We start from the raw sequence: 13,328 nt of genomic DNA, 5'->3' as shown, positions 1-13,328 counted from the left end.
CCTAAAATAAATGCACATCTCTAGTTTAATTTGAAGTTGAAACTATAGAAGTACACTTATTTTTTAGACGAAAAAATATTTATTTATTGTGTACTCCCTCCGTCCCAAAATATAAGTATTTTTGGACTCTGACACGGTCTCCGAGATGCTACTTTGATTAACAATATATATAAAAGCAAGATGTTTTAAATAAAAAAAGATACATATTATGATAGTTTGTTTAATGATAAATCTACTAACATTAATTTTATATAATTGATTTTTTTATTTTTCTTGTTATTAATAGTCAAAAGTTAAAAATGTTTGACTTTTTACTATGCTTAAAAATGCTTATATTTTATGACTGTATAGTCAAAATATATTTTGAAGATATATGTCATCGTTATCTAAATCGTTAGAAATTATGAAACTAGAAAGAGCGAGGGAGAGAGAGTACGTGGTGTGTGCGTTGCCGAGTATCTCCCAGAAAAAAGAAAAGAGAGCTTGTGAAGCAGTAACGCCGATCCATTTTAGCCCTAACGAACCAACCCCGGCTCTCGGTCGGTCGCGGTCGCGTTGCAGGGGAGATTAACGCGTAAGCAAAGCGAAGGCGACGACGCGGGACCCGCATATTCTAAAAAAACACGGTGGTTTTATTGGTAAAGCCACATGTATAAATCTCCCCCCCGAAAAAACAAACCCGGCGGATTCGATCGCCTCCGCCCTCGCCCTCGCCTCGCCTCCGCCTCGCTCGCCACCCACCCCCGCACATACAAGCGCGACGAGGAAGAAGGGGACGCCGACCTCCAAGAACCCACCCCAACCCCCCCGAGGGTGGGAGGAGGAGGAGGGAATCGAGGCCGGAGGCGCCGGATATGGGGGGCAATCCGGCGATGCGGGCCGGATTGGCGTTGGTGGTGGTGGTGGTGGCGGTGGTGGTGGGGGATGTGGGCGCGGCGTTGCCGAGGTTCGCGGAGGCGCCGGAGTACAGGAACGGGGAGGGGTGCCCGGCGGCGGTGGCGGGGGCGGGGGTGTGCGACCCGGGGCTGGTCCACATCGCGATGACGCTCGACGCGCACTACCTGAGGGGGTCCATGGCGGCCATCTACTCGCTGCTCAAGCACGCGTCGTGCCCGGAGTCGATATTCTTCCACTTCCTGGCGGCGGCGGACGGCGGCGAGGGGTGCGGGGGTGGGGTCGGGGAGCTGAGGACCGCCGTGGCGGCGTCGTTCCCGTCGCTTCGGTTCGAGATCTACCCGTTCCGCGCTGACGCGGTCACCGGGCTCATCTCGGCGTCCGTGCGCGCCGCTCTCGAGGCGCCGCTCAACTACGCCAGGAACTACCTCGCCGACCTGCTCCCCAAGTGCGTCCCGCGGGCGATATACCTCGACTCCGACGTGCTCGCCGTCGACGACGTGAGGCGCCTCTGGGAGACGCGCCTGCCCGCCGCCGCCGTCGTGGCCGCGCCCGAGTACTGCCACGCCAACTTCTCCCGCTACTTCACCGAGACCTTCTGGTCCGACCCGCAGCTCGGCGACCGCGTCTTCGCCGGGCGACGCCGCGCGCCCTGCTACTTCAACACCGGCGTCATGGTCATCGACCTCCGGCGGTGGCGCGTCGGCAACTACCGTCGCCGCATCGAGGTGTGGATGGAGCTGCAGAAGGAGAAGCGAATCTACGAGCTAGGGTCGCTGCCCCCGTTCTTGCTGGTGTTCGCCGGCGAGGTGGAGGCCGTCGACCACCGCTGGAACCAGCACGGATTGGGCGGCGACAACGTCCTCGGCAGCTGCCGCCCTCTCCACAAGGGCCCTGTCAGCCTCATGCACTGGTCCGGGAAGGGCAAGCCATGGGACCGGCTCGACGCCGGCAAGCCTTGCCCGCTCGACCACACTTGGAAATCATACGACCTCTACATTGCAGAGGGTGATTCATCTTCAGCATCAGCACCGTTCGCATTGTCATCATCGGCATTGCCTGCGGCGGCATTTTCTTGGTAGACAGCTAATGAGTATACACAATAATTCTTTCATTGAGGTTGCCTTGTGGAGCTGTGTGTGGTGATGGAATTGCTTTGCAATTCATTGCCACAGCCATCACAGCTGCCACCACAAGCCAGCTGCCGCCTTCGGCTGTACAGGACAGTGAAGGGGAGGGGCGGCACACTGCGGTGGCGCACAAAGGGAAGATGGAGAATAGAGGAAGCAAATTCTTGTTCATTTGTGGTACAATTCAGATTGATTCGTTAGGCTTCGGTTTGGAGGTGGCTGACTTTGGGGGGATGGAATTACTTGATTGGTGGTGTACAATTCTTGGATAGGATAAAGGTTTCATTTTTTTGTCTATTAGTTCAGAATCCACATGTTTGTTCGCTGAACTCGCATAATATTGATTGAATTGATTTGAATCAAAATGAGTTGATCCCATCCTTGTGTCTGAGCTGAAACAATGTTGCATCTATAGCTCATCCTGAAGACCAGAATGGCTCAATGCCTCAATCTCTTGCAGTCTGTGTTTTGCCAGTTATGTTGATCCACAATGGTTCAATCTTTTGCTGCTGCTATGTTTCTTTTTCTTACTGTTATTCATACACAATGGTCTAATCTGCATGATTTACCCTTTCTGCTGACTCTGTTAATCCAGAATGGCCTAATGTACTGCTGATTCTGTAGTTTTTGCACTGTCAGAAATTGCTGCTGCTACCTGCTGGTATGCTGGTATGTTTTCCCCTGGCTGTATGCTCTGAGCTTCTGTTTGGATTTCAAGCTTGTTTCCTGTGTTCTGGAAGTTTTTGTTTCTCTGAAAGTCTGAAGCAGTGAGATGACTTGTATGTTCTGACTTGTGAGTTGGTGCCTTGTGTTTCTTCGCATACACGTAGCAAAGAGCATTTCAAGTGGAGCAAGAGCATTATACTATTAGAGGATCTTTACAGATGGATTGCGCACATACAGCTGCAAAGACAGCCAATGAAACAAATAATAATATAGTTTGTTAAGATGAACTTTTATATCAGAAAGTCGAAGCAGAAGATAGGGACCTCTCAACAGACTAACTAATATTCAAAATTTATTGTACTAATCCCCCAACTAACCCACCTAAATCTCCACAAAATCAGTAATACAGTTCACTTCAGTTTAAAAATTCCCAGTACAGTTCACGCAGAGCAAAGCAGGAAATTTTCTTCAGTTCAAACTTTTGACAACCATGGAAATAACAAAAGGCTGTTCTCTGAAATTGTAGCAGCAACAGCATCTCAATTATATTGTTCTGTGATGATTGATGACTGAGATAGCTGCATAGCATACACTGTCAATCTTCAAGAACATGTTCTGCTAATAATTCTGAAAGCAGCTTTAGACTTCTCGCATATGGGCATCCTCCACACCACATAAAACGTCCACCATCAGCAGTTCAGCACATTTCCTACCTTTCCCTATTATACAACTTTACAACTTGTAAGCATGCCTTTTCTTAACCTCTAGAAGATACTAGCCATTTTGCTATTTATGTTCCCAAATATGCCTGCACTTGAATAATGCATAGAAGTCCCCTTTACCCCACAAGCACCAAGAACAGCAAAAACCTTGACATCACAAGCTAGATGGTTGACATCACCCCATATCTTTTTTAAAAAAAAAGTTTTCCTACTAAAATGTCGATCGTCAATTTCGTGATCGGACGGCTGAGAGATAGGGAGACATTGCAGGAGATGCTGCCACGTTGCTTGATGATGGCGCAACGCAAGGGTTTATACGCTACGACCCACAACTCCCCAGCCTGGAGGCTGCCAATGACCAGCTGGAGAATTGGAAAATGCAAGGCAAGTGCATGGAGCCCATGATTGTTCTTGCATTCTCTGCCCCTCTCTCAATCCTGTGAGTGTGATGAACTTCACCTACTTGTCATCAACCACCCTACACTCCAAATCGTATTCAATTCCTTTCACATGCTTCATACCCGTAAACCCCGAGCCCAGCAAAAGAAAAAACACGAGTTTTTAGTTGGCTCCAGTGATGGCCACTGCCCAACGAACCACCCCAGCGTCGTTGGATCTCCATCGGACGGTCACGGTTGCTTCCTGGATCATGCATTCCAGACGACCAAAGCCTAAGCAGCCAACCCTCCTGGAAGCTATGCTGTAGCTGCAGGTTCGTCTGTTGCCGAAACTGTCGGCCACCGATCGGTTTCAGAAACGCGAAGCTTCAGAGTTCAGACACGAGGCGAATTCATCATTTCATGTGGTTGGATTCAGCTTTCCTGGTTGATCTCTCTATGAATTCACGACGTGCAGCGACGACCAGATCGATTTTAAGCCAGAAACTGGCCTGAATGTTTGAAGCTTGGCGCTGCTTGGAGCAGGTGTCATTTTGAGCGTAGCACATTCACCGAACCGAAAGGCGTTAGGCCCGAACGACGCTATTTAATTTAAATTATTGTTATGGATTATCTACTTAATTATTGGGATAAATTAAATATAGATGAATAAACTTAACATATATTTAAAACAAGTAATCCAAACAATACATTAGAAAAAAAGATTTTGAAAAAAAACTTACTTTTTGAAGCGTACAGCAATTAATCCATTCTAATAATCCAGTTAAATAATCTGAAAAGAATCGGGTATTTTGTCTGCACATAAAACGAAATGATCATGCAGATTAGAGTGAGACCATGAGAGGTGCTAGTGTTAGCAGCAAAAGGGGCCAAACTGTAGCGAGACAGGTAGCCATCTTTTCCCCTGTTAAAAAGTACAGCACTGGATGAGTTTAAGAGCATAACAAACTCATCAAACCACCTAAAAACCAACCACCGCCAACAATTGGGCCTCCGTGGCCACCAAAGCTGCTGCTATTATCTATGTCCATCCTTTGTATTTGGCGACGTTAAGTAACATCATTATAATGGCGTCAGTCATCAGCAAAGCAGGGAAAGGGAGTATGACAATGACATTGAGTCTAGCTAGTTAGTGTAAGCTTATCAAGCTCATTACAGCTGACTAATCAGTGTCACACAGGTGATTAAAGCCGGTAATACTAGCTAGGTTGCACATTTGGATTTTGGCGCGGCTCTAGTCATCTAGAAGCCTTGTACACTTTGTACCTGAACCGTACGGCTGTCACTAGGAGCATGCTACTGAACAGCTCCCAACGACCTGTTCTTGACTTGTTAATTAAAGAGGACAAGAACAGATTAGCCGGGTTGTCCAAGGTAAAGAATATCTCGTAATGATTTGTTGTGTGTGTCACTAGATTGGATTGAGAGGCATTGGTTAATTAACGGATTTGGTTAAGCAACGAACAGGAATCTTACAACTGGGTTGCTCACCTAAATGCGTGCAGGTAACTAACTCCCTGAGAAAGGAATATCGAAAGGAGGATGCAGGGGGTTAGTAGTAGTACAGACTACAGAGCTGTCCTTGGCTCTTTGCAAGTGTTCGTTGCACCAAACTACAATCACTGTTCTAAAGAAGAAATGCAGTGCAGACTGCAGAGACAAGGCTAGTCTTAAGCCTTTCACAAAAATGCAGGACAAATTTGGTGAGTTTCTGTTGCAAAAACTCAGCACAAGAAAGAGATAGATAGTCCGGTACTGTTGCCTTGCTAAGCTCATCAAACCCAGACACAGACCATGGAACACAGATTTGTACGATCATGCATGCTTTTCGTTGAATTGTATTCGAAATTCAGAAAGACAATTCCTGTCATGATTCAGGAGCAAGTCAAGATTTCGGATTCAGAAATCTCACCAAGCATTGATGATAATCTAACTGTAACGAGATTTGTCATTAGGTTTAAGTACTAATTGTCTAATGCCTGGTACATTTAGTCACTGAAAAGGACTAGAAATCACACTCATGAGCAAAGTATAGTCTACTCCAAGGCATCGGATACTTGGGGTAGAGGCCGGGACACACCCTTGCTTGTCTCCTAAGTTTATGGAATTGTCACAGATGCAAACCTCACGTTGCAAGACTGGTCCTGCAGAAAGAATCAAACCAAGACAAATTTGAGAATAAAGTCGTGTATATATATATATATATATATATATATATATATATATATATATATATATATATATGTAGAACTATAGATGGCTAGGTAGCATCAGTAAAGAATTGGATCATGGCTTGGTGAGAGTGAAACCCAGATGGAAGGGAAGGTGACAAGCCTACTCTAAGAACAGGGCATCAGATCCAACTAAGTACAGCATTCTTTACCTGCTGGTGGAGAAAGCAAGTGAACTGCTTGGACAGAAAGGCTAAAGCTATATGTACTGTATACAAGAAAGAAGCTTCTTTTTTTTTAAAAGATATGTTTGATCATTTGACTTGTGAATTGTGATTTTGCAGTTTACTTGTCCGGGAGACTGGGAGTAGCTCGTTGCCATGGTCAGGCCCAACTAGCTCTAGGCAAAAGCTTCCTGAAGCCCAGCCACATATGGGGTTTGGATTTGATGGACCGAATTTTCCCACAAGAATTATTGACAGATGAGTGGCCTGAAACACAATTGATGAGTAGACATGATGAATTTGAACATTTGTAATTTAGCACTTGACACTTTGCAACGCACAAATGCCGATACTACATAAGTATGATGTGTCCTTTGCTGAGGGTGAAAATTCAATAGGAAGGCATCAGTTCGTGAAAATGGAATCAGGAAATTCATAATTTTGTCAAATTTAGCTTGTGTTTTTAGCCCAAGGTCCATCATGATCAGTGCATAAGCACGAGCAGCTAAGGCCTATGGGCTTCCATGAAGAGTAGGCCCATTGGTTAAACCGGCCCATTTGTCGCAGAATTTTTTACCTTTGGACTTCTATTAACCGGCTTTTTCCCCATGGCCGGCGGCCGACAGAGCTCGTCACGGTGGAGGCAGAGGCCGGCGTTTCTCTGGGAAACGATAGACGCCGGACAACGGCAAGGTCTCTCTTCCGGTTCAGCGAACTCCGGCAATAGAATTTGGTGTCAAGTCAATATCGAGGCAATAGAATTGGGGTGGGAAATTGATTGCACTTGTTTTCATGTGTTGTTCTGAAATCTGAACTGCTAATCTGACGCGTTGATAGCACTGGAGGACCTTCTGCTCTTCTTCTGCATGATACTGTATTAATGACTAATCCTCTTAATATCCCATCATCACATAACTTGTGTTGTTGTTAGCTGTTACTGACTACTAGTTGCTATCACTGCCAATCTGCCATATAGTGATATGTAGGTCTAATAGTCCCCAGATCTTGGTTGATCAGAACCAAATTAAGACCAAATCTGCAGAAGCCGCCGTGGGTCAAGTCAGCTTAGATTGTACAGGGGAAGCTGTAGGAGATAACGATCCTAAGAACACCTCCAAAATTTACCGTTGTTTGAAGTTTCAACGCGCAGAGAGACGAGAGATTCTAGCTAGATACGGGCAAAACGTCTTCAACTTCGTATCACTTTCGTTGTTACCCTTCTCCTTAAATTTCCTTGTCCGGTGCAGCTGAGACAAATCTGAGCTTGGTGAGTTAGCAGTGTCGCTGTTACGTCATGAAGATAATAGTATTCAGTCACAGTCACATTGCAGTTGGTTCCAACCTGATTGATCCCATGCAAAAACGTGCTTTGAACCTGATAACTTTTTATAGAATCAGTTTAAGTCCAATTTGAACCACCCTGTAATTCGGTCCTATGCTTCTAGTATTGTACCACGTTCAAAAGCAACCAAATGACCAGATAGTCCGGCGAACACCCACAAATCACACCAGTTGTTAATGACCTAATTTAGTTACGAATCAACGGGAAAAGGGAACGAGGAATGAAAAGGTAGGATTAAAAATCTCAGGCTTGTTGACGTAGACAGCCAAAAACCACATTAATTTGGGATTCGGCGCCGGTAGCTCGGCATCACATGGGCCATTTCTTGATTAATTTCTTCATAGCACTTTGCCTAGGTCAGAGAAAGGCAAGGCGATTTGCCATTTGTAGATAAAAGAGTATGGTGCAAATTGCCAAATATTACTCGTTTCCATGACCAAAAGGCACAGGTATATAATGGTATTATTGCTCATGCGAATAGCATGTATACGGTAGGTATTCTGTCACTATATATGTGATGAAGAAACGGTATGACTCCCATAAATGTGCATCCATGTGAGACCTGGTATTAAATTGCAAAGAACAAATGCATTCATATGAGAGTTTGTACTTGTAGCACAAATGCTTGATCTGGCCCTACGTCCAAAAACAATCTGAAAATAAAACGAAAATATTGCGTTCGTCCAACTATTTTTTAACAACTGAAGTTCAGAAGTTTTAGAGAAAGATGCTTAAGGTTGAGTATACAGGGTCTATTTCATAGGGTTTCAACTCATAAATTTACCTGTAGGAGGTGGTTACGAAGTAAAGTTGTGGAATAGTCTAAACCCAACACCACATCTCTAGTTCATTTTGTGTAAAAACACTTCAGTCTGTTTCATTTCCTTTTTAAATAGAGCTGAAACTATTTGGCTGAGTTTCGGCTCGAAGAGAGGTGAAGTTGGAGCTAGAGATGTGCCAAACAAATCCATATAGTCACCATAACAAATATTTATTTTTTCTTTTTGCGGGATCATAACAAATATTTCAATTGAGTAGCTGTTGGCTACAGGTTTGGCACTCTATCTACACCTTTTATAAAGGCGAGTTTGAGGAATAGGGGATTGAGAAGATTGGGAAGATACGCAAAATGAGGTGAGCCATTAGCATGTGATTAATTGAGTATTAACTATTTTAAATTGCAAAAATGGATTAATATGATTTTTTAAAGCAACTTTCCTATAGAAAATTTTTGCAAAAAACGTACCGTTTAGTAGTTTGGGAAGCGTGCGCGCGGAAAACGATGTGCTATCTCATTGTCCGTGGAACGAACGCACCCTAAGAAATTTTGCTGAGCAATATTTTCCGTCCGGGAAAAGAATAAAAAAATGGCACCGGAAAACAGTTGAAACGACGAATGGTTGCTTCATGTGGGTCAACCATTATAATGTCAAACATAATAAATTTACTAATATAAACCTTAAAAAATCTCCACTTATCATGAAGAACTGTGCCCGTCTCCATTGACTGGATTTTATTTACAGGCCTTAACTACCACAGATGATGACAAGATTTGGTGATCTACAGGTCTTGACTTGAACAAATACAGTGATTCAGAACGCTGAAGCTCCAAGTTAAACCTATATATAAAATATCGTTTACTAAATAGAAAAACAAGCCATTACATTTGCTTGAAGGTTAAATTTTTTCATGTAAATTGGGAGAAAAAGAAAATCTGATTGTGTGTGTTTCTAGATTATCTTATACTACATCCATTCTAAAATATAAGAATATTTAGGATTCAAATTTTGTACTACCATAATACTCTTATGATTACTATCACTACGATAATTTCAATGCCAATCACATGCTTATAAGGAGAATCTAAACAATTTATAAATCAACAGCTGAAGTGATTAAAAGAGAATCTGTTGACTTAATTATATACTCGCTAAACAACCATTCCAGAAAAAGATTTGCTCTAGTCCGCCAAATTGTACCTCAAGGTACTGGTACCATCATAATGGTACCAGATTGAATCTAATTGTCCAATGTGCAAGGGCACAATAGGAATCTCCCCCGGCTTTGCAACTTGACCCATCCGCGCCGCAATCCCCCCACGCTTCTCCTCCCCACCGTAAAATATTCCACGGGCAGCTGGCGCCGCCGGTTCATTCCCTCCCGTCGATGCCCCCGCAGCACCCCTGTTTCTCCGGCGTGTTCGCGGCGTGCGTATTAGTGCTTAGCCATCAGTTCTACCTGCTTCGTTGCACAAGAACCCATGCAGGCTTCCTGCCGGCGTCGAGGCGCTGCAGCACGCCGGTATGCTCGTGTCGCGTACGGCAACAACTACTTCTGGACAGGCAGGGGCGCTAGAGATGTTCTCTTCTTTCGCTCCGTCGTCCGGCCGCGGTCGCCAGTGAGGATTGATTCGATGCATGCACAATGAGGATTGTTTCGGACTTTCTAACTGATAGTAGTACATACAGATATACAGATAGATATACAGGTACAGTACAAAGATGGTACTCAAACAAAGAGTGAAAGAGACATTATTGTTTATCAAGAACTGATCTCGATAGATGGACAGAAGCATTGCTCAAAGTTAAAACTTTCAGTCAGAGGGAAAAAAATTCCAATCTTTTAACTTTTTAGGATTTGAAATGAGCAATACTCCCGAGGATTATGTTGCCATCTGCAAATCTCTGCGCAATCCCTGTGCTTCGGAAGATGGCATGAGACGGCAGCCGTCGCGGAGGAGTCCTCCACGGTGCAAGCTGGAGACTGCCTCGACGGAGCTTGACCTTGCCATCGCCAACATGGGCACGACCCTCCACCTCTCGCTGAGGCATATCGCCCAGAGAGTGTTGGTCTGCTCCATTGACGATGGCCCCCATGTGTTCTCGTCTTGGTCCGGCCCATCTGCGGATGGGGACGACACCACGGCGGCGACGGCCAGCCAAGGTCACACAACGGCGGCGACGGCACGCATCTGGCCATCTGGAGAGGAAAGACGTCGATCCGATCGAGTTCCCAAAATTTTCTATGCGAAAAGACCACCTTACCCTTCCACCCGTGCGGTACCACCCAAACGACTAAGCGATACCGGGTGGTACCGATCAATTTCAGCCGTTGGATCCAATTCATCTGATGGTTAGCATTTGGTACCACCAAAGCCTGCTGGACAGTAAAAAAACTCTTCCAGAAATCCAACTAAAACAAAGAGGATGAAAGACAATGGACAGGTAACCCATCGCATGCCATAATATCAGCCACGTCAGCTAAACACAAGGTAGCCTGTGACAAAAGAGCTATGTTGACTGTTTCAGTGGCTTGAGGGTGTCCATTTCAGTTCTATAAAGTCATGGTTTGAATTAAAGCAAATAGTTAATGGAGGTAATTTGGTTTATTTTTTTTCATTCCTGTATGTAACACACGCGCAAAATTAATTCAGCCACTAGACTGTCTGATAAGGAGATCAAACAAATTGCACGAGCTACCAACCGATGATTATTACAGCCAGTGGTACCCCTGTTTCGTGGTCAGCCATTGGCACATGTTACGTGTGTTTATTGCGAACAATTTGACATTTGATCTCGTCTCGTTTCATGGTAGTTGATAATAAACCTTAGATGATTATAGTAACTTACTGTATCTTTCCGTCATAAAGCCAAGTCACAGGATCAGTCATTTTCTAGCGGGAAATAAAGTATACTAGTAAATAACGTTGGCTAAAACCAAGAAACAATATGCATTCCGTTGGTTCATATCGTCACGGCGATGGTAGCGTCTGCGCGGAAAGGCTAAGCGCGGTCCCCCTCCCTCAATTTTCCTTTTTCGGCACCGCATTACTTTCCTATTTTAGTAATTTTATGCACCTAAAGTTTGTACACCTTAAATTTACACATATAAAATTTAGAGAAGTCAAAAGTTTATATATCCGATTTAAATTTGAATTTGAATTCACCTCAAATTTACACATATAAAATTTAGAGACCTAAAGTTTATAAGTCAAAAGTTTATATATCCGATTCAAATTTGAATTTGAATTCAAATATTTTTTATATATAGTATTTATATACATCTAAAATTTATATACCCAAAGTTTACAAGTCAAAAGTTTATATATCCGATTCAAATTTGAATTTGAAGTCACCTCAAATTTACACATATAAAGTTTAGAGACCTAAAGTTTATAAGTCAAAAGTTTATATATTCGATTCAAATTTGAATTTGAATTCAAATATTTTTTATATATAGTATTTATATACATCTAAAGTTTATACAACTAAAGTTTATAGACCCAAAGTTTATTAGACAAAAGTTTATATATCCGTTTAAAATTTGAATTTGAATTATATCCAATTCAAATTTGAATTTGAATTCAAATATTTTCTTTATATATGTCGAGGGAAGACCCTCAATAGCGGGGAGTCGTGAGACCCCCCTTTCGTGAGTTCGGCCGGGGGCGGAGGCTCGTCTCTCGTTAGTCGCTTGCTCGTCCCTACGACTCTCAAGAATGAATGCACGTAGTCGGATTATACAGGTTCGGGCCGCTATCGAGCGTAACACCCTACTCCTGTGTTTGGGATTATGGATGAGTTTTACAAGGGTTTCTTTTCTCCAGAGAGCGCACTTGCTTCCTCTCTTCTGGAGTTCGGGTTTTCTTTTTTTTTTTTGGCCCCCCCCCCCTCCTTTTTTTTCTCGGTGGGCAGGGTCCTCCTTTTATAGCTTAAGGGGATACCACATATGCCACCTCTACTTACCCTCCATTGGGGGGGGACCCCACTCCACCTTTTTGGGTTTCAAACTGTGCCTTCTCTCGGAAGCTAAACAATAACCGATTCTTGCGCGAAACCCAGCGCCGTCCCCCGCCTGACACGGGGGTCAGCCCTGTCATTCCCTTATAAATGAACGATGACATGCAACAGCCCTTCCTCGAGTAGCGCCCGGATGTGTAGAGTCATACCCACCCCCACTCCGTCGGGGACAAGGGCGACGTGAGGACATGATTGCCTTATCCATCGGATGGGACGGAGACGGGCCGGTCACAGACCGATCATACCCGATGGATAGGGGTTAGCTAGGCGCGCCGCACGTCTGTCCTGACCACATTAAATGCGGTGAGGGACAGTTGGGGCGTCGCACATTTATGGCTGTTCAGCCTGCGCTCCCTTCTTGCTCTCTCTCTCTGCCGCGCGGCAGCCGGGCGAGGGCCTCGGGGCGAAGCCGCGGGAGAGCCCGAGGGGGGCCAACCTGTGGAGTCACGTGGCCGGAGGGAAAATAATTCCCCTTTACTCCACATACCCCCGGACCCATATCTCCGATAATATAGTATTTCTATATACATCTAAAGTTTATACATCTAAAGTTTATAGATCCAAAGTTCATAGGTCAAAATTTTACATACCCGATTTAAATTTGAATTTGAATTTGTTTTTTTCTTTCAAACTAATTTTTTGATTTTGTTATCAAAACCAATCTAAACACACGTGTACGGGAAGAAGAAACTAACTACACCAATCTAAACAAACTAAGCCGTTGCACATGAGAATGTAAACTGATCGTGCGCGGTGATCCTACGCGATCACCCGCGCATTAGGCGGCCCCCTCCACACGCAGCTTTCCCTCGCCTTGTCCGCGCCCGCGACCGGGTCGATCCGGAAGCCAGCGCTACGTGCGGTGCCCGGCCCGTCGGATGCGCGCGCGGGGGCGCGGTGCCGGCGCGGCTAGAGATGACGAGGAAAACCGCGTGCGTTGCCAACTCCTAGTTGGCGATTGATCGCCAGGAGCGATCGGTTT

The 13,328-nt window shown here is 44.6% G+C and overlaps 1 protein-coding gene across 1 annotated transcript; it reads left to right on the top strand.

The window, feature by feature from the left end:
* Positions 1–684: 684 nt before the first annotated feature.
* Positions 685–2,400, top strand: LOC4330672 (probable galacturonosyltransferase-like 9). The gene has a single exon (XM_015767508.3). It carries the CDS (start codon positions 855–857, stop codon positions 1,974–1,976), a length of 1,122 nt encoding a protein of 373 aa, XP_015622994.1. The 5' UTR covers positions 685–854; the 3' UTR covers positions 1,977–2,400.
* Positions 2,401–13,328: the final 10,928 nt, after the last annotated feature.

This window comes from Oryza sativa, chromosome 2, assembly GCF_034140825.1.
Source record: "Oryza sativa Japonica Group chromosome 2, ASM3414082v1".
NCBI classification, from domain to species: Eukaryota; Viridiplantae; Streptophyta; class Magnoliopsida; order Poales; family Poaceae; genus Oryza; species Oryza sativa.
Note: the sequence above shows the minus strand (reverse complement) of the source record. Positions and strands in the feature narration are given on the sequence as shown.